The sequence below is a fragment of the Otolemur garnettii genome, unplaced genomic scaffold, assembly GCF_000181295.1.
Source record: "Otolemur garnettii isolate 467f Iridium unplaced genomic scaffold, OtoGar3 scaffold00051, whole genome shotgun sequence".
In the NCBI taxonomy this organism is placed as follows: domain Eukaryota; kingdom Metazoa; phylum Chordata; class Mammalia; order Primates; family Galagidae; genus Otolemur; species Otolemur garnettii.
In genome coordinates this window covers 334,142-356,842 of record NW_003852446.1, presented here as the reverse complement: position 1 = coordinate 356,842, position 22,701 = coordinate 334,142, and the positions used below count along the sequence as shown (strand labels likewise).

Below are 22,701 nucleotides of genomic sequence, written 5' to 3'. Positions count from 1 at the left end.
TTTGTCTAATCCTCAGATTCAACATCATATCATAGAGGAAACTGAGACCCAGAGAGATGAACTGGAGAGGCTGTTCTGTGATCCTGGAGGATATAGTAAATGATGGAAGGAAATGTGGAGATCACAATTCCCTGAGCTACCTTCTGGGCAGGTTAGAATTCTACCACTGAACCACCAATGCACTACCTTCTTGGTGTTCTCTTCTCCTTACTGTCCCCTGACGAACAAACTCTGATAAGTGTTCATGAAATGAAAAGTTACCTCCAAGGAGAGGAAAACCTACTAGTTGCTATTGCTAGCTTATTCAGGTAGACAGTCAAAGCAAGTAGCCATGCTAGCTGCCATGTATTTCATTGAAAAATTCCCTCTTCCTTCAACCAAGGGTAAGAGCCTTACTCTGTCATATTCAAACCAATATCATGCCCCACAATGTGTATGTATTCCTGAACTCAAGTAGGAGATCAAAAAAAACTTTCCAGCATGTATGAGAGTCTGTCATGCACACAACTCACCTTCTAGATCTTAATATTTTACTCTCTGCTAAACCTTTTCAAAGGGTCCTCCTCCAAAATTACCCCCATACCACTTAACTCAGCTCCTATTGAATCTACTAGTGTGCGTGTATGCCAGCACCTCCCACCCTCCCAGCCTTGCTAGCCTGGCGGTAGAATGGTATCATTGTGGTTTCCATGGCATTTCCCAGCACTTCTCTGAAGACTTGCTGCTTAATTCTGATGTGGGCGCTTATGTTATAGTCATTAATTAGTTCATTAAGTCAAGTCACAAAACTAATGAGGATTTGGACACAGAATTGGAAAATGAGAATGTAATTTTGTCTGGCTTAGTGAATATAAAGATAAACATGGTCCAAATATTCAGAGAGAATACATCACAGCTTTTCATAACTGCCTTCTAACAGAAAATAGAGGCTTACATGTTTTGTCAAAATCAAGAGTAAAATAATCAAAGCATCACCATTGGTAACATTTAGGCAGGTCTTAGTTCACCGTGGATTTTATTTTTGGCTCTGACATCCAAATAGAGAATGTTCTTTTTTCCTATTCCACAAAAACATTCTATAACTAAAGTTAGAATCTTTTGAAGTTTTTGCATCAGATCATAGGATGAGTCAAGGCTGAGAGGCCAGGTGAGAAAAATTGGCCTTTTATGTGTGTGGGTAGAGTTGGTCATTAAACAGGATTGTTTGGGGGGCACCACTGGAGGTCTGTCTAGAAATCTATAGTCTACCTACTCTTAGTGGTGCCTATAATCTATTATCAGAGAGAGAAGCATGTCAATCCTCAAGAGTTCTCTATTACAACTCAAGTACTACAGGGAAAGCAGAACATTGAATCATCAGCACCTGGTACTGTGAATTGAATTAAAAGGGATTAACAAGCAAATCACCTCTAATGCCACAAAGAAGAAGTTTTAGGTCAGATAAAGGTCCATGATGAGGCAAGTAAAATACCTTGGTGATACGGTGTGCTGTTGTGGAGGAGCAATACCATGAATATTTAAGATTTAGAGAACTTTCTGCAGCTGGAGGGTAGCATGAGGTCCCTGGGCACTTGTCTAGTCAAATAAGACACTGAAGGTAAACATTATTTCTTTAACAACTTCACCTGAGGCATGCACATTCTGGAGGCATGCAATAAATCCAGACGAAAAGCTGTGAACAGTTGGAGGGTCACAGCCTCTTTAATAAAGACTAAGACCTTTTACTCTAAACAATCAAACACAGAATATCTTAAGTACCTTAATACACAAAATATGCATACAATTTTAGAAAAGTTCAGGGACTCCCTAGAGTTTTCATCTAGCCCTGAGGTTAATTAATACCTTCTGCTCTATAGGGACGCACACTCTTGAAGTGTGTCTGTCCAAACCTTTAAATTTTGAAGTTGTAGGAATCTATATTGGTCAGTTTACTCTTTGTTTTAGAGGAAGAAACAGAAAGCACAATCATTACAATACCAAGAACTCTATGGTAATGCCACATTTGAGTGTCTTTCTATTTGATATATTTTAAAACTTACTAATACTCATTCATAATCAAATTATCTCCTTATCAAAGCTGAGAAATTTGGAGAGATAACAGATTCCCCTAAATTAACAGGTAGTGGTGCTGGGGCCAGAGAATCAAGTCTAAGTGTGTTTGACCCTAAAGTCTATGTCTACCATCAAAAGTAACCAGGACAACATTCAATATCATGAAGTTCAGAGTAGGGACCCCAAACTGTACAACAAACCGAAAATTGCAAGGTAAAGAACATCATGGTGTTCTTCAAATTAATAAAAATTAAACCAGTAGTATAGTGTCAGTGACCAAACATGTCCACTAACTCTTATAAGGCAAAAATATTTGAAATCAAAAATAGTAAATTAATCCCTCCATCCATCCTTCCCCAAATGGTGACCATTTGTTTACAGTGTCAACAGATGGAGGAAAAGTGACTGATTTAAATTTCAGCACAAGTGATGTAAGTTATAATAGAAAGAATTTCTTTACGATGTTAGCATATCATTATTATTACAAGATCTACAGACAGAATTTTAAAATATCCTTCTCTGAAGGTCTTTAAAAATAGACTGGGTTTTCAGCAGATTGCTGGAAGGCAGAGTTGACTTACTGACTTTAATGGGTCTCTCCACTTAGTGAAGTATCTCAAGAATGGAGGGAAAAGTATCCAATGTACTCAGTACTATTATGAAACCAATTTGCAATCACTTACACTTTCATATGAAGAATAGATCACAACTATGGCCCAGGGTGAGGGAGGGATGGGAGGGAAGGGGGAGGCCAGATGAAGGGAGGGTAAATGGTGGAATCATACCTATGGTGCATATTGCAAGGGTACATGTTAGATCTATTAAGTATAGAGTATAAATGTCTTAACACAATAATTAAGTAAATAAGGTGAGGGATATATTAACCAGTACAATGTAATGTACATTTAGAATGTACATTCCAAATCGTATATGAAATCAGCATATTGTATCCCATAAATTCATTAATGTATACATGATCTACCTCTTTATGATTTAATAAATAAAAAAAGGAGGAAAAAAAGGAAAAAAAATGTGTCTCTTCAGCCCTTTATTCCCTGGGATAGTGAATTTTTTCAGAAAGTCAATATGCCATGTAAGCTACATATGCTATATAAAATTATCAAATAGATCTTTCTATTTGAAAGGTAATTGTTTTACCTTGAATTTAAAAAGTCTGTAAGATATTTGTCAAACTGAAGACATGTCAAGTTCTCATGTTTAATCTTACCTTTTCCTCTAACAGCCCTCCCAAAAACATTGATTTCAAAATGATCTGTCTTGGAGTTTTTTTTTTATGTCTTTGACTTTATTTGGAGTAAATGTGGAATTAATGTAGGGTTGGAGATGACAACACTGAAAAACTAGCCAAGAGCTTTGAATCTTGTTCTAGCTTTGTTATTTATGGGCTCCATTATTCTGGCTCACCAAACTTCTGAAAAAAGTCACTTCCTAATTAGTAAATCGAGGGTCAAATTAGATTTTGAGTTATAGACTTCAAGGTAACTTTGAATTTAAATAATTTAAGCTTCTACAAAAGTCAGATTTCTGATAGACCATTCTCAGAAACAATGGGATTTAAAGGAAGAAAAAAAATCAGCAAAGACATTGTGGATATGTGAGACAAGCTGCTCTTTTCCAAAAATGCTTACCTTCTTTTTTCTTTCCTCTTGCCCACCATACCCCATGATGTCCTGACCTTTACTCTGACTCATTATATGGAATTCAATTAATATTGCTTGAACAATAATTTGTGCAACATTCAAGGCTCACCTCATGTTTCCATTGTGGACTCAAGCCTTTGTAAGTAACCTGAATTTGGAATTTAATGCTCTCTGAAGAGATTATTTAAAGAGATTATCCTCATTTATACTTTGATCAGGGATGATCAACTACTAATGGAATGGGTCAAGAAAAAATTCAGACAAAACATAGAGTAGGGTAAACAGAAAAGAAGAAATTTGAAGAAAAATGGAAAGAAATTGATTTGACACTATTTAATCAAGAAAGACTGTCCTGCAACCCTGGAGAGAGATTTGTTAACACTGACATAAAATCTTTCCTTCCTATTTAAAAGATTTATTTGAATTTTACTCAAGTACCCCAAATATTTAAATTAAGATGACACATAAAGAGTTCTGAGTTCTGGTCTATTACTCCCTCTTTTTTTTTTTTAAGAGCCCCACTCGTTTGGAATACAGATGTATAAAATATTGGGAAGTATGGTCTTGTTTGTTATGAAATCAATGGGCTATATAGTTCTCTTTGTGATTTATTTGACTATCAAAGCCTTGGGCTTTAGTGTCCATGGAGACTTAGTTCTACCTCTATTCCTACAAAGCTAAGAAAAGCATCGAATCTTTCCTGGATGAAATACTATCAGTATTTTTTATGTTTCAGGAAAATGCGAATATAAAATATTACTACAGAATACTTCTTTTTAAAACGTGGATTAAATGCTTAAGTAATTCAAAAAGTAATTAATTACTGGGTAAGGTGGAGGCAATTTATGAGTTTGTCTTGGTACTTCGCCCCTTCCTTGTATCTTTCCCAAACATTCTTCATTTTATTCCATTTCTCCTCTTAGAGATCCATTATGCTCAGTCTTACTACGCCTCATAGACATCAAACCTACTGCCAGAAATTAACATTAGCTCTTTATAGTTTAGTATAAATTTAGGCCAAAGGGATTCCCTCTTCCAGGGACATTTCATTGGAAACTTGAGTGTTTAGGGAAATTCCTTCCTAAAGGAACTTCAGCAGGGACTTGTCAGCATCTTCAAGAAATTTATAAATGTAGACTCCTGGGCCTTAAATTTAAGTTAAATCTACAATTGGGCATGTATTAGGACTAATTACTCCTAGATATCTTGTTGAATTGAGACCAGTGATTCAAATAGCAGTGTGGATGCTGACCCCCAAATTTGACACTATTCACTAACTTTGCAAATGAATTTTGACACAATTCATTTGCAAAGTTAGAACCACTTTTTTTCTTGTCCCCTATTTATCCTATTAAATTACCATGTGTCCACCTAACTTGTTAGTCTGGAGCCATTCAAGGGCAGGGATCACATCCTACTCAGCTCTGGATCTCTAGGCCCAGCTCAGTGTCTGGCTCCTTTAAAGCCCTTCTAGGGAAATAATTGATTTCTATAGTTCAAATCTGCCAAGAGTCTGTGTTTCCTTAGAGTGACATCATCTTCAGGTCTCCTTTACCGAGAATTTTTCCTCTTATTTTACTCACAATGAAGGAAAAGTCTAAACCAGTCTGCCATAGGACAAACCCCACCCAATTCAAAACAATGGTTAGGGCATTTCAGAATCTGTAATGTGCTACCCTTGAGATTACAAGAATTGCCTCTGGATCTAGATCTGGGGAGCATTATATTTCTTAACATTTCTAGAATGTAAAAACTTTCATAGAACAGCAAGAAAATAACGACAGCAAGAACCACCTGGTTTTATTTCAGCAGTACACAATGCTAGGTGTTTTATTAGAGCAAACGCCACTCCAGGCCCGGAGGATTAGCTGGAGCAGCTGATACCCTGTGCTGCTTTTTATAACTCTCCTTCCCAGCACCATGCTCTACATATGTCCCATTTCATCAGCTCCCATCAACTTAGGTCAGGCCCAACACTGCATTTTACACTACCCAAATGCATCATCGTGGAGAATATTCTGTGTTTCTTTATAAGCGAAATGGGCATTGGGGGACGTTTACTGGTTCTCTGTGCAAGGAATGACTTTGCCACTTTCTACAAATGAGCATCTTTTTTCATTCTCCAACACATGGGGCTGTCGCCCATCAGCAAGCTGTGAAATTACTAGGTATAAGAGTGGAATATACAAAACAGAATCAAATTGTAGGTAGAGTTGTTAAATAAGGTTTTGATGGTGCTAAGTCTGCAAACTTGTAAAATTCATTTGCAAGGATACTAGCTATCTACCTTTTGGCAATAAAATTGGAGAGAAGAGGGGATTCTATAAAGGACCTTTAAAATGCCAACAGTTATTCAATGTACTAAGTATCTGTCATATATAGTACACTGTCTTAACCTTTTGGTAGATGTTACAAAAGGAAAAAATCCAAACATATTGACTTGAAAGGGCTTACTATTTAAAAAGAATATTGATTTTAAGATGAAGATATGTATCATTTTATTTTTTGAACATGTGCTCTGTATCAGGTAATGTCAACTTTTTTATTATAGTTACAACAGAAGAAATTTGGTCTGCAAAGTTTAAAATATTATCTGACCCTTTACAGAAAATATTTGCCAACCTCTACAATATTCATTCTTACAAGAGTATTCAGAGACAAATATGGAGTTTTCCACTTTACAACTAAGGTATCTGAGGATTATAGGCTATGTTACCTAGTAAGTGGCAAAGCTTGGATTTATTCTAGATTTGCCTGATTCCAGAAATCCATGTTCTCATGCTATATTCATATGTAGAAATAGTTAAAATATAAGAGAAGCAGAACTAAAATCCTTACAGAGTCACAGAGAAACTGCTATTAGAGTTTAGAAAAAGGAAAAATTATTTTGAGCTAGAGATAAAGATTTGGTTAAAGATTTGGAGAAGAACATATTTGAATATAAAAGCAAAAACAGATCTCAGGAATTGTCTGTCCCAACGTTAAGTCCAAGAAAAGTTAAGAGATCAAGATTACATGCTTAGTTAGAAGCAGAGCTGAGATTAGAACCAGGACTCCACTCATCCAGCTGAAAATAAGTTGTCAGTGACTATGCTGAGCTATTGAATTTTGCATGGGTGTATGGTTAAATGTTACAGAATGGCAAGATTATCGAAATGAGATTTCATACATCATGCTCAGGGACAATTTAATTGAAGGGCCTGTACTTCCTTTATTGAGGCAATCAAGAACACATTTGTGTAGGTATTTATGCAATGCAATCACCCATTCACAATCCTAGCAAATACATTTTTGTGTGGAGAATCACACTTATGAGACCACAGGGACCACTGGTACTCTCCACCAACTTTAAGATTCAAATAACAAAAAAGAAAACCACAAAAGCCAAATATTCATATATTGATATATATCCTGGTCTGCAGAATTGGGCAGTTCTATAGCAGCAATGAATTGAAGACGTGGAAGTGAACAGGTGCAGCCAATAGAGTCTTACCTGATACTGTAGAGCACTTTGCCATTTTTTGAAATCCGCAGCAATTTGTTGTCAGTGGTGACATCATGGAAGTTGGCACCCTTCTCATTGGCAAAGAACAAATCTGGTTTCCAAATTGAGTCTAGCATAGATGGGTCCAAGTCCAGGGAATCATCTGGATACTCGCTATATGCCAGCCGTGAATCATTCCACTGTTGTCTCAGAAAAATGTTCACTCGGTAATCCTACAGAAATGCCACGTACAAGAGTTACTTATTGCCTACCCTGGCATAAAATGTCCATCTAAATTTCCTTCCCACCTTTATTCCTGATTTTGTATAGAGTTGGTGTTTGAGAAAACCAGGCTGTGTATACATTGGTGAAAGTAAGTATTCAGTTCTATTAGCAGTGGGGACAAAGGAGAGGAAGAAAGAAGACTCAATGAAACCAAACACCAGTGGAGCAGGTTGACTTGCTTGAAGTTTTTTTTGTGTTTAAATTATTCATTCTGAGATAAAATAATACTAAATAAAGCCTATTTTTTATAGAAAAAGGTAACAAATACAAAAGTCAGTCTGTGATGGCAGATTGTCAAATAAAACTGATTCTTTTTCCAAATCAGAAATGACACGATCACTTTTTGCCAGAACCTCTAGGCAGAAGGAAACGCACTCTGCAATTTTGGTAGTGAAAAATCTTATAAAACCATGACATGATGGGATAATATCTTTAAATTCATAAATATAAACATTAAAATATTTCATGTTCATGAAACATTTCCCTTGAAGCTACTTTCTTCCACAATTCTTAAATATTTGATCATTTTCTCTGAATATGTCATATCTACACCAGTCAACTTGATGCTTTATCCAGAGATCTTTTCCACATTTTCCCAGTCTGAACACATTTTGACAAAGGTATTCTTCCTTTTTGGAGCTTTGGGTATATCCCTGGCATTCCCATTTGGTCTGGGAATTTCTTTCTATACTAATGAATCAACCAAGGGCAGTGACTTCTACCCAAAGGTCTTCAGGTTTATGGAAAGTGTTGCTTCACTTGATAATCTGGAGCTCAACTGAGGCTTCAATAGTATCGCCTAGTCAAACAAGACTATGGTTTCAGAGCAAATAGTATTCTGCTTTTGCCTGCCACATGTGGTCATTTAGGGAGATATATACTCATTCATTCGTACTCTCTTTCCTGTACATTTTTGCTGTTCATTTGTTCCATCTTCAAATTTTGAGTACCTGGACTTTTTTGGTTATTGTTTAACTTATTCTAATGGTAACTAACTTCTCCTGGTTTGCTTGAGAACTCCCCATTTTTGGCCCCAAAGTCTCACATCCAGGGAGGGGGTCAACTATGGAGATTCTACTGAGGTTACTAACTACTAACTACTACTACTACAACTACTAAAAATCAGTTATCAAAACCCATATCATTTGGGGAGACTGTGCTATTAAAAGAGAATAACTGGAGGTTCTCTATTGGATTAAATAAAAAGACATTCTGACTTGGAAAATTTTAGCAGCTGACTTTTATTTGGGATTATACTAGGCCCATATAGCAAATTCTCAGATTCAAAAGGTGTCTTTGTGGGTTCAGCTAGGCTTCTATCCCATCTTATTTGCTCACTGGCTCTCCCACTGAGTGGACAAAAGGAAGGGCAGAACCTCAAAGTTCTCCCCATCACACAATTCTGGACTTAATGCAAAGGTACCAGAAGGTTGTAGCTGGAAAGAGATTATTGATAGTTCAGGATCTCATCTACTCGAAGCTTTGGAATATTGTGTAAGGAGAAAAAATATGTGATTTATGAAAATCAAAGGGGTTACTGAAAATATAATAATACAATTTACATATAAGTATGCACTAAATGCATCAGTTGTGAGATTTTCTTAAGGTTTCCTGAGGAGAAAAATGAAGCACTCCCAGTGTTAGACACTCACTCCCTTTTATTTCCCTAGAGCTAGAATTAGTTGTCCTTAATGAAATTATTTGGGAGAAGTCTATATGTTATTTCAATAGGAAGTAGAAAAGAAAAAGATCCCATTCTTTAGTCAATTCTGGAGGTAGAGAAACTCTAAGTATAGGAAGTAATGGCAGCAGGAAATAACCAAGGTGAAGTAGTTATAACAAATATCTTAGACTATCAGCAGGCCAGCGAGGGCTCCCTCCCCTTAGGAAGTAATCCTAGCATGGGAGAGGCCAGGAGAACCCAGATACAGAGCATTGGGCAGCAAAATTACCAACAGAACATAGTTGCAATCCTCTCTTGGACCTGAGAATGATTTAAAGTTATGTATTGAGAGACTTGAGAGAATATTACATTAGAGACATACAATATGAAAATGACCTTTAAGAAAAATATCTCAATATGAATTTTCACAGCAAATATATATCATTTCATTAAGCCTTTCCCTTGAGTGTTCTCTAGTGTTTCCTGGTTTTCTACTTTGAAATTTATGTATTGAAAATGATGAAATAGATTCTCCCAGTATTATAACTTTAAAAGAGCACTGAGTCGATCATATCGGAGTAGAATCATTAAATGTCTAAAGATGAATTTGGAAATAAATGAATCCCCTTATTTGTAAGCAAGGATAAGTGTAAAACTTCAAGGAGAAATATATTTTATGCCACAATTACAGCAATTATGAAATAAGACCTTTGTCAGAGCTTTTGGTTATCAATATTTATTCTTTTTTAACGTATAGTAATTGAAATTTGTTCATAATTTTGTTTATGATGATATATACTATTCTACAATAAACAAGAATTCTTAAAAAAATCTTTTAAAATAGAAAAGGGCATGTAAGGATATAGAAAAATAATTATCTAAAGAAAAGATTATCTGGAGCTGAGCCTGTGTAATTCTTTTAGTTCACTGTCATTTTGAACATGGTGTAAAAATTTGGCATGTGTGATTTGGCTAGACATCATTTCTGTTTATTCATCTATAGCTTTATTTTCTCACTATATTCCAAACCACAAGAGGATAGTTACATTGTTCTGTAGTCCTTCCTTTTCTTTATTTTTGCCTCTAGATTTGAAGAAACATTAAAGGGGAAGTAAATACCAAGAAACATGCTTAAATGCAGACTGAATTTTATTTTACACTGCCTTCTCTCTCCAGGGACAGAATCTACTTCAAACAAATGACATATTTCCTTATACTAAAATTTGTCTCGATATGATTGACTATCTGGGTATTGGATTAGGTAATGGAAACATTTAAAGTTTGTATATTTATATCTCATGTTTTCAAAAGGTATATATAAATCACATGCTCTTTATTATGTTCTTTTTTTTTTTTTTTGGTTGGGGCTGGGTTTGAACCCGCCACCTCCGGCATATGGGGCTAGAGCCTTACCCTTTTGAGCCACAGGCACCACCCATATTATATTCTTAATACTGGTAATGCAAGTACTTTGTCCTTTTATGTCAAATTTGGAATTTCTCAGATTTCACTTTTTCTGATACAGTATACTGTTATGCCTATTCCATCAAAAATTGTTTTCTTCAAATTGAATTGTTTTGGCACTATACTATTTAGTTAAGCTTTTGTAAATGAAGATTTCCACTCTGTCTCATACATACTTCTATTAAAACTCACCATTACCTTCTTATAACATTATTTATTTTACATTGTTCAATCCAGTTGTGTTATAAAGGTGTCAAAGACAAGGACATGCTTGGTTGATTCTCCCCAGTGCCTGTGTGTCACTTTGGTTTTACCCCTGGCTATGCTGCAGTAAAGTTTCATAATCTCTAGTCTGTTCTAGTTTTAATATAGACAGTTACCTTTGAGTTTGAAATTACTGGGGAGGGGCAGCTGCTTTATGAAAAATTCAGGCTGTAACATTGCACTGTTAACTTAAAGACCAAGGTCACCTAAAATATCAGTTTAACAAAATGCCAGACTTGTGGTAGATTCTGGAGTCTTCCTTAAGAAGTGAGAAATTAGAAATGTAGCTACCTATCAGCACTTTTAATTAATGTTTCCTTATGACTTGCCTATGTAGCTATACAGTGAAAGGGGACCCATTTTGTCACTTCAGTGGTGATAGCACAGCATACATTCTAATAAGGGACTGTCTACCTTCTTATCTGAGTTCGTCGGGAACGTGATTTCAGACTGGAGGTAATATAGCTCTTTACCCTGCAGCAGTAACCAGAAAAGCATGTGGTATTTACTTTTGGGGGAAGAGTTTGAGGGTACCAGAATTATATTCTAGAAATGTTCCAGTATCCTCAGGTCCAAATTACACCCTGTCCAGGCACATCCTTCCAGTCATTTGAAAGCTGGGAAGAGAGAATCTCTTCTCCATTATCTAATGGTCCAGCATTGGCAAAGTTGCATACAAATGGTATGTAGACACCCTTGACCCTTACTGACATTACTAATATTCTCACACTATCACTTTACACCAGAAAAGAGGGCATTGAAAATATGCTCCCCATGCTGTGAATTCACTTGCTATCAACAGCTAAAGAAAAGGAAATGGTAGACTCACATTCCCAAAACAGAATGTAACCAATCTCATCATATACCCCTTATTAGTCTTCTCAGTACTTTGGAACACACAAAATTTGTTTCACTGAATATTCTTAACACTGGGTCAAGTAGCAATGACTCCTAACTGATTTCTCTGTTTGGTAATTAATAAAATTGTATATGTTATTTCATTAAGTAAAAATATTCCTTAGAGTAACACAAATATGTTATCCTGTGAGGACACATCTCTGATACTAATATATCAAAGAAGTGAAGCTGTAAGTGAGCCAATACTTTGTGGGCAGGAAGTACCTGTAATATGATAAATTAGTGGGATTTTATTAACCAGAAAAGAGGCAGAGTAGATAGCACCAAAAAAAAAAAAAAATCATGTTGGGTTCCTAAAATAGATAATCACTATCTTTTAGAAGTAAACACCCAAAACTAAATCCTTTAATAATGCTATCCAGGTCATGAGGTGAGAGTGAGATATGAAGAAAGAGAGGAAAATCAACAGGTTTAGAAACTCGAAATTCTGAGACATTCTTGGAAAAACTTATTTCATAAAATGTAGATAAAGCTAACTATTGTCCCCAGAAAATAGTAGTAATCAATGTCCTTAATGATGTCAGCATTGTGCATAAACACTAAGTGTTCTGACCCCAACTGAAGACAATTCAGAAAAGAATCCAGTTCTGTTTAATTTTATTGACCAATGTTTTGGAGTCAAATTTTGTGAAAGTATCAGTAAATTCACGGATGATAGAATCTTAGAGTTTTGATAAAGAAAGCTTGGGCTATTGGTTACACTCTGAGTGTGCAATGGATTGAATGTTTTTGTCCCTTCAAAATTACAATGTTGAATCATAACCTCAAATGTGATGGGAGATGGGGTTTTGGGGAGGTCATTAGGTCATGAGTGTAGAACCCTCATGAAATGGGGTAGTGCCCTTATAAAACGGACCCCAGAGAATTTTGTTTTATGCACCATATGAAGATACCAGGAGAAGCCAGCAGTCTATAACCTGAATGGAGCCCCCACCAGGATCCAATCATGCTGGCACTCTGATTTCAGACTTTAAGCCTCCAGAACTGTGAGAAATACAGTTCTCTTATTTGTAAGCCACCCAGACTATAGTACTTTCTTTAGCAGACTGAATTAATTAAGATGAGGTGTACCAGGTGGATTCCTAGGAAGGAAACTAAGATGCTTTTCTTGGTGCAGCAATTGTCATGTTATAAATCTGAAAAGATTCATTTAAATATTAATGTTTTACATTTAGGATTGGCAAGCTACAACCTGTGGGCCAAATTTGGCTTTGTTTTTGTAAATAAAGTTTTGTTTTTTTGTTTGTTTTTTTTTTTTTTTGAGACAGAGCCTCATGCTGTCCCCCTGGGTAGAGTGCTGTGGCATCACAGCTCACAGCAACCTCCAACTCCTGGGCTCAAGCGAGTCTCCTGCCTCAGCCTCCCAAATAGCTGGGACCACAGGTGCCCATCACAACGCTCAGCTATTTTTTGGTTGCAGCCATCATTGTTGTTTGGTGGGCCCAGGCTGGATTTGAACCCGGCACCTTAGGTGTATGTGGCTGGCACCTTAGCCACTTGAGCCATAGACGCCGAGCCATAAATAAAGTTTTATTGCAGCACAGCTACATCCATTTGCTTGCTGTTGTTTATGGCTGCTTTCATGTCAAAAGAGTGAAACTGAGTAGTTGTGACAGAGATTGTCTGACTCTGAAAGTCTTAAGTATTTACTGTCTGGCCTTTTGCCGAAAAAGTTTGCCAATCCCTCTCCTAGGTGGCATGAGGACTTCTCTGACTTAGTAAGCATGATAGGATTTAAAAAATATATTTTTTGTAGTTTTACACCAAAGCCATAATTGAAGAAAATAAAACATGTTTTTTCAAAGCTAAATGAAATTTGTCATTACATTGAAGCTAAGAAGTAAGAGAAAAGAAGCACAATACACATCACTCCATGCAATTCAATCTATTGTATACAGCAGAATAGACAGGCTGTTTATGTTACCTTCAAGCAACCGTTTCTAAATTTTCTGATAGGAAACATAACAAAGGACACTTAATAAGTGACCAGGAAGCACCTAAGCAGCCCATTTATTAAACACCTTCAGTAGCTGTTAAAAACAGAGGAAAGCAAGAATATCCATAGTTTCCATTTTCATCTTCTTAAATGTTTAGCTGTTTTTGCATTAATGAACATCAGAAGATGCAGATTTACATTTTTGATCGAGAGTAAGATGCAATGAGGAGACTTAATCAAAGCAACTTAGGAGTCTAATTAATGCAATCAGCATTAGGTCGTGCAAATATTGTCATTGAATGCCATCGTGTAAAGCTGGTAACGGTGATTTGGGCTACTGGAAGCTTTCTCCCTCATTATTAAGATAAAACCAAGAGGGCAGAGACAGAAACTGAGTGCCAAACCCAGAGCTGGCTTATCCTTTCTATGTTAAACTTTTCTTATGAGTAGTTTAATAACCCTATCAAAACTATCTTATTTAGGAAAATTTCCTAATGCACTACATCCTGTCAAAGCCCCAGAAGTCTCATTTCTGGATAATGCTGTTTCAAAGTAATATTAAAATGGGTAGTAGAGTTGAATTATGTCTAATTTTGCCAATGAAAAGAGTGGTATTAATTCTCTCTAACATCAAGGACACTACCAAGTGCAATGATTTATTAAACACGATTTTAATAACCTAAAAGATAAAAGTCAAAAAACAGGAGAACTTTATTTTTTACATCTCAATGGCATGATGCTCATTATTTTACTTTGTGAGTGTTTCCAGGACATCAGCCACCAAAATACTTAGTCAAGCTCAACCATATTTTATTTTAGTTTCATCCAATTATATGGCTGTACTTTACATAATTGTGCAAATTATACCCAGTCAATTGATTTAAGACTTAAGATAAATCATATAGGAACAAGAAAATATTTAGCCAAAGTACAATCTTCATACTATGTCCTAGTACTGGGTGGGGTGAGGCTAACGATCAAATAGGCTATGTCATAGGTTAACACAACTATGATATTTATAGAGCCTTAATGAATTTTATAGTATCTGAAATCTTTTTTACATACATGAAATATGATTGCACATATATATGGTGAGCTTCTAATTAGTTTTAATTTTTGGCTTTTTAAAAAAGACATACATATAATGTAATTGCTATGGACTTGGGATTACTTTCTATTGCCAAATCCTCTGTGTGTGTGTGTGTGTGTGTGTGTGTGATTGTAAGTTCAGTGCGTTGGCATGTATCTTAAATGTAGCAACAAAGAGGGGCCTGTCTATGTTAAAAATTCCATTATATTTTTTAAAAGTCTATAAAACATGTCTTAAACTTAGAAATTTATACTTCTGAAACAATGGAGATACACATATTTAAGTATCCTCCACTATGCCCAATTGCTGATAATTCTACTAAAAACTAACCAAATATCAAATATTGCCAAAATTTCTCTGGCGTGATGGATAAAAGATTATTGAATTTTAAGTAATGAACACCTGACTAATGACTGTCCACAGTGAAAGAGTGTAAATTTTTGCTTTTTAGAGGTGAGCAAAGTTGGAAATTGGCACTCAGGAAATGTCACACAAATATTATCAGTGCTCTTCAATCCCGCACCCTGTTCCTTCACACGATGGCTTCAATGCTCAGTCCCACTCACCATTGTAGTTTCTGCTATTGACCCAAAGCTGTTGATAAATATGTTGCAGGTAACATTTACAGGAGGCCCTGCAAGTTGAACAATAGAAAATTTGACAGTTTGTGTTTATGGAATAATTGAGTCACGTTTTTCTCTTGCCAGTGGCATTGTAGCACTTACCATGGTGGTTTCTGTGACTGATCCAAAACTGTTGATAAAAATATTGCAAGTAACGTTTACTGGAGGACCTGTAGAATGCAATAAGAATATTGCAATAGAAATTGAAGCAAAAATACAGCTCCATCAACATCTGTGCAAATGGCGAGAGATGCAAATAAAATTAAAATGATGGTGAGATTATGAAAAAAAAACTTTTGTCCAGAGATGCATAATGGTAACATTCTCACTTGCATTTTGGATGACAGTTAAGCAATGGCAACTTAGCCTGAAGAGTTTTGAGTTTGGAAAATATAAGCTGAGGACTAATTAACTGAATTCTATCAAAATGGCTTTGGGTGGTGGCTATCTTTGACCTTAGGATCGTCAACATTGTAGACATCATCCGTGGGTGCCTCATGGTGATGAAATAAATAGCCTGGGTCATGAGGTCAAAGTGGAACTGCATTTTGGATTATGAATGGGTCAGAAACAGCCACCTTCTTTTGTGTGACATTCTTTAAGTCAGTGATTTAAATTTTCTTGACACCTCTGAATTACCCTACTCATTCTTTATATCCCTCATCCCCCAAAGAAAAACAATGTACAGAAATATGAAAACAATGGTAACTTATTTTAAGACATAAACTGAAACAGAAATGTCATTTAATGTCCATATTGTTGCCTTAATAAATAAACATAATGTAAAGCAAGGGTTATCATAGCTTAGATGTGCTTTGAACAAAGAGGCTGTTTCTCTGTCTAGAGACTCAGGGAAGACTCAGACTCCAGCTCTCTTTTCCTCTTGCCTTTTGTCAATAGGTAAATTGCCAAAAATAATTTCCTGCTTTGTGTTTTGCTGGAGAGTATGTTTATTGCCTCTGTGGAGTTTTCCTTTAATTCTTTCTGAGATAATAAAATATTGCCATGAATTATCTACTTACTTTCTACTTCATAAAAATTTATCTCTCTTCACTCAAAAAAAGCTTAGTAGCCCAATACAAGGAACACCCTAGTTGGCTCTGCACCCAGCAAACCAGTAGGATCTGAATGAAGAGGAATTTGGCTTGAGGCCTCCCTCAAATGTTGTTAGTAAAAACACAAGTTGTGGCCTCACTTGATGACAGTTTTACATTCTTTGAGCCCACGTAGGGTTCTCAAAATGAGCAAAGGAAATTTGGGGTAACATAGCTAATTTAAGTTCCCAAGCAAGATCTTTTGGTAAAAGAAGGGGGGCAGTGCCTGTGGCTCAAAGGAGTAGGGCACCAGCTCCATATGCCGGAGATGGCGGGTTCAAACCCAGCCCCAGCCAAAAAAACTGCAAAAAAAAAAAAAAAAAAAAGAAGGAGCAAGGAGTTTTGGAAAAATTAATGTAGTAAGTTGTTTTTCTTTGAATTGTACCTTTTTTTGTTTTTAATAAAAAGTTAATTGTGTTTATGTTTTTAAAGAATAGTTTACAGACTCAGAATCACAGGTACCACCATATTACTGAAACAATTTCTAGCCACCCCCACCCCTTTTATGTCAGTATCTGTAAAGACGAGTTCTTTTCCATGGTCCATTCGTACTAGGCTTTATTTTAGTTGTCCTTTTGATTACTCAAAACAAAACAAAACAAAAAATAAGCTTTTCTCTTTCTTGGCTATACAATTCTGTTTTATAACAAATCTTTTTGCTAACAAAAAATAAATAAGATAGAGGCAAGTCACAAAAACAATGTGTATGTTTGCTGCTTTTGTTTTCCTTTCTCCATAAATAAATGTTTCAATTCAGGGTAGAAAAATTTTATGAATTCTTATATGCTGATAGAAAATGAATGATGAGGGAGTGGAAGAAATAGGGAAAAAAAGAAATGTCATTTTGACAGGAGGAATTTGAAAATGTACACATTGGTTGTCTTGGATTGTACATTATTTGCTTATCTGGTCTACATGACCAGCTTGGAAACATTTAGAAGGCTGGGTTATACCATCATATATTTGTTTGTTTTTATCTTTCTGGGTAAACATCAGTATGGTATACTACTGTAATTCGAACTATCTAGCCACTAGATATTGATATACTGTGCGAAACATAAAAAAAATATTGTCTAGTTTAATCCTCACGAAAACACAGCTCTGGCTAATGTTTATAGATGAGGAAACAGAGGACTAGAGAGGTTAAATAAGTTGTTTAAAGTCACATCACAGTAATTAAAAAAAAACTGAGACTCAATGTCTCATCATTCTGATCCCCAAATCCTAAACTTCCAACCACTTTACCGCACTGTCTTCATTACACAATATCCGGTCTCCCTCCTGACCTGCTAGCCATGGTGTGTCACATTTGTACCTTTGTTGGTCCTTTACATCTGGGGCATTTTGTTTCAAGGTTAATTTGCATTTCTATATAAAACCTTAGAAAGAAAGTAAGTTTTTATAATGAGAAATAAGTGACACATATTAAAATCTTGCTGTGTGTCTTATTTCATTCTTCAATAATTAGGTGCTATCGCAACCCCCCATTATTTAGATGAGAAAAACTGAGACACAGAGATGGTTAATAAATTTCCTCAAGGTCACAGAATTTATCAGCGGCACAAATTGCCTAACTTAAAGGGTACTTTTCTTAAGTACAGGGATAAAATGCTTGAGGCCAATAGAATTATCCCAATAATAGAAGCTACCTAAATATGGGATTCAACCTCCAAGCTCTTTAGACTGAATGTTAAAACTGGGCCTTTTTTTTTCATTTTTAAAAGTTATCCTGATATGTGTTAGCACAACCTTTCATCTGTGTTTTAGCCCAGTAATCCACTCAGGTGTTCTCACTGACAAAAACACATTCTTAGATGTGATCACCAGGGAGTAAATCTGTTCTGTAAACAGTGAAAAGAAACAGTTTGTACTCATTAACCTCATTTACTGGATCTGTAGTAAACTGTGACATTTCAGAGTGAGTTGGATGAGAATCTGAGTGGAGAAAAGAATTATATAGACATCTAGTCTCTCATATCCACTACCCTTCCTTTCCTTCTTCCTTCCCTATCTCTTGTCTCCCTTCTTCCCTCCCCCCCTTTTTCTTTGTCTCTCATTTTCCTTTTCCCCCCTTATTTTTATGAGAAAGAGTGATTTTGTCACAACCCTAAGTATGCCGTCCAAATATGAATGGACATAAAAAAATAGATCTGGAATACTTTAAATTTATTTGGAAAGATGGATCTGCTCCCCTTCACAAAGTATTATCATCCCCTTTGATATTAATCCTCTCTGTTGCTATACATCACTTTCTTAGATATCTTTTTTTTTTTTTTGAGACAGAGTCTCACTATGTTGCCCTTGGTAGAATGCTGTGCCATCATAGCTCACAGCAACCTCCAACTCTTGGGCTTAAGTATTCTCTTGCCTCACCCTTCCAAGTAGCTGGGACTACAGGCACCTGCCACAATGCCCAGCTATTTCTTGGCTGCAGTTGTCATTGTTGTTTGGCAGGCCCGGGCTGGGCTTAAACCCACCAGCTTCAGTGTATGTGGCTGGAGCCCTACTCACTGAGCTACAGGTGCCGAGCCATCTCAGATATCTTTTTTTGGAGTAAGTCATTTATTTTAGAAACCCATGTAAGATTATTATTACACTACTTGGAAGGGGCAATAAGTTATTCATTTCCATTAACATCTTTACTTTCTGATCTGTTGATCAGATTGCCTATAGTAGAAAACAAGATTATGAAGATTAGTGCATCCAACTCTTATATTCTCTACTGCTCAAACTGTGATCAGAAGACCAGCAGCATCAATACCACCTGGGACCTTGCTAGAAATGCTGTATCTCAGGCCCCATCTGAGACCTGCTAAGGTAGAGTCTGCATTTGAACAAGGGATATTTGTTGCTGCAGACTATTTTTTCTCCCTTTTGAAATTAAGATAATTGTACTTTATTTCAGCTTTTCATTAGTGTCCCTTGAAATGTCAACCTGTGCTCTTAAGGTCAAACTAGTTTGAAAAGCACTGCTGGATAAAGTTAGGCAAATTTCTTTAATGTAGATTTCCCCAGTTTCTTTTTTAACTTTTTTAAAAATTGTGGTTATTTCCCAGTCTGAATGTTGTATTTTTGCCTTACTTGTATTTTTAGCTGTGCAGAAACTTTTCAGCTTAATTAAGTTCCATTTCTTAATTTTTGTTGTTTTTGCGATGGTCATTGAAGTCTTTGTTATAAAATTGTTCCCCAGTCCAACATCATCAAGAGTTTTCCCCACACTTTTTTCTGATATTTTTTATTTTTTGTGTCTTATATTTAAGTCTCTTATCCCTCTTGAATCAATTTTTGTAAGGAGTGAAAGGTGTGGGTTGAGTTTCAGTCTTTTACATGTGGTTATCCAATTCTCCCAGCACCATTTGTTGAATAGGGATTCTTTTCCTCACTGTATGCTTTTGTTTGATTTATCAGAGATCAGATGGCAGGTAGAGAATGGTATCATCTTCTGGTTTTCTATTTTGTTCCATATGTCTATGTCTCTAGTTTTGGGCCAATATCATGCTGTTTTGATTACTGTGGACTTGTAATGTAGCTTGAAATCTGGTAGGGCGATGCCTCTGGCTTTGTTTTTATTACTAAGAATAGCCTTAGCTATATAGGTTTTTTCTCCTGGGTCCATACAAAATGAAGTACTATTTTTTCCAGTTCTTCAAAATGTGATGTGGGTAATTTAGTGGAGATTGCATTGAATATGTAGGTTGCTTTGGGTAGAATAGATATTTTGACAATGTTGGGTCTTCCCAGCCAAAAGCATGGTATGTTCTTCCATTTGTTCGTGTCTTCTGCAGTTTCTTTCCTTAGGGTTTCATAGTTCTCTTGGAAAAGATCTTTCACCTCTTTTATTAGGTATATTCCTAAGTATTTAACTTTCTTTGAAGCTACTGATAAGGGAATCGTGTCCTTGATTTGCTTCTCAACTTGTCTATTACTGGCATATACAAAGGCTACTGATTTGTGGACATTGATTTTATACCCTGAGACATTACTGTATTTCCTGATGACTTCCAGGAGTTTTGTGGTTGAGTCTCTGGGGTTTTCTGAGTGTAAGATCATATTGTCAGCGAAGAGGGAGAGTTTGACCTCCTTTGCCCTCATATAGGTGCCCTTTATACCCTTCTCTTGTCTGATTGCATTGGCTAGGACGGCAGGGTATCAATCTAACAAAGAGTTGATAACTAGAGTCTATAGAGAACTCAAATTAACCAACAGAAAAATAGTAAATGACCCCATCTACCTCTGGTCAAGAGATATGAACAGAACCTTCTCTAAAGAAGATAGACAAATGGCTAACAAACATTTGAAAAAATGTTCATTGTCCCTTATCGTCAGAGAAATGCAAATCAAAACCACCCTGAGATGATCACCTAACCCCAGTGAGAATAGCCTACATCACAAAGTCTCCAAGCTCCATATGCTGGCATGGATGTGGTAAAAAGGGAATACTTCTACACCACTGGTGGGACTGTAAACTAATGCAACCTTTTTGGAAGAAAGTATGGAGAATCCTCAAAAGACTCACATGAGACATACTATTTGATCCTGCAATCCCATTACTAGGCATCTACCCAGAAGAAAAAAGAAAATCCTTTTATCATAAGGACATTTGCACTAGACTATCTCAGCTCAAATTTATAATTGCCAAAATGTGGGAACAACCTAAATGCCTACCAACCCAGGAATGGATTAACAAGTTGTGGTATATGTATGCCATGGGATACTATTCAGCCACTAAAAAGATGGAGACATTACTTCTTTTGTATTAACCTGGATGGAGGTGGAACACCTTCTTCTTAGTAAGACATCACAAGAATGGAGAAGCAAGAATCCAATGCACTCAATTCTAATATGAAGGCGGTAGATAATCTAACGGGTGGGGTAGGGTAATGAAGGATTGGAGAGAGGGGAGAAGGGAGAGGGATAAAGGATCCTGGTGTATGGCACACCTCTTGGTGTTGGGACAATTAAAAAATAAAATAAAAATTGTGTGGGGTCACCTCTATGGTTTATCTTACAAGAGTACAAGTGAACCTTTCTAAAAGCATAGTATGAACATTTTAACTCAATAACTAAGAAAATGACATGAAGATTATGTTAACCAGTTTGATGAGAGTATTTCAAAATGTATATGAAAACAGAACACTCTACCCCATGATTGCATTAATGCACACAGTTGTGCTATAAGAAATAAAAAAAGAAAAGAAAAATTGTGGTTAGATATACATGTATGTATATTTACTTTTAACAATATTCAGTGGGATTAATTGCATTCACTGTGTTGTGCAACCATCACCACTATTTTTCCAGACCTTTTTCATCAGGCCAAAATAAAAATTCTGGAACTATTAAGCAATTACTTTCCGTTCTCCTCTGCCTCTATCCCCTGGTACCTCTACTCTACTTTCTGTACTTAGGAAATTGTCTATTCTAGATATTTAATATAAGTAAAATCATATAATCTTTGTCCTTTGTGTCTGAATTCTTTCACTTAGTGTAATGTTTTCAAAGTTCATCTGTGTTATAGCATGTATCAGAACTTCATTCCTTTTATGACTAAAAAAAATATTTCACTGTATGTGTATACCACCTTCTGTTTCTCTATTCATCTGTTGATAAATATTTAGATTATGTCCATGTTTTGGCTATTGTGAACAATACTGCAATGAACATTGACATACAAGTTTATCTTTGAATCCCCTTTTGTTTATCTGGTAATGTCTTAATTTCACCCTAATTTTATTTTTTATTTATTTATTTTTTAAATTTTTTTATTAGATCATAATTGTGTACATTAATTCTATCATAGGATACAGTGTGTTGCTTCCATATACAGTTTGAAAAACTCTCATCCAACTGGCTAACATAGCCATCGTGTCTTTCTCATAATTGTTATGTTAAGACATTTATATTCGACCTTTAGACAAATTCACATGTACCCTAATAGGATAAATCATAGGCATGATCCTCATAATATCATTCTCTTCACTCATTCTCCCCCCCTCCCCTTTCCCCGTAGTCTTGGACTCCATTTGGATTATAGCTTTCCTAAGATAGCTAACAATTAGTTTCATAATAGTGTTGAGTACACTGGATACTTTTTCTTCCATTCTTGAGATACTTTGCTAAGGAGGACATTTTCCAGCTCCATCCATGTAAACACGAAGGAGGCAAAG

At 36.0% G+C, this 22,701-nt stretch overlaps 1 protein-coding gene across 5 annotated transcripts in view; it reads right to left on the bottom strand.

The window, feature by feature from the left end:
• Positions 1–22,701, bottom strand: part of GLRA2 (glycine receptor alpha 2) — a 192,475-nt gene that overhangs the window by 136,949 nt on the left and 32,825 nt on the right. For 3 of the 5 annotated variants that reach the window (XM_012806406.1, XM_003791851.3, XM_003791852.2), the window contains 2 exons: positions 15,543–15,610; positions 7,207–7,430 (listed from right to left, as the gene is read on the bottom strand). In XM_012806406.1, coding sequence (XP_012661860.1) covers positions 7,207–7,430; positions 15,543–15,610 — 292 coding nt within the window. Of the gene's footprint in view, positions 1–7,206; positions 7,431–15,383; positions 15,452–15,542; positions 15,611–22,701 lie in introns of all 5 variants that reach the window. The other 2 variants (XM_012806407.1, XM_003791850.3) reach the window with 2 other exon arrangements.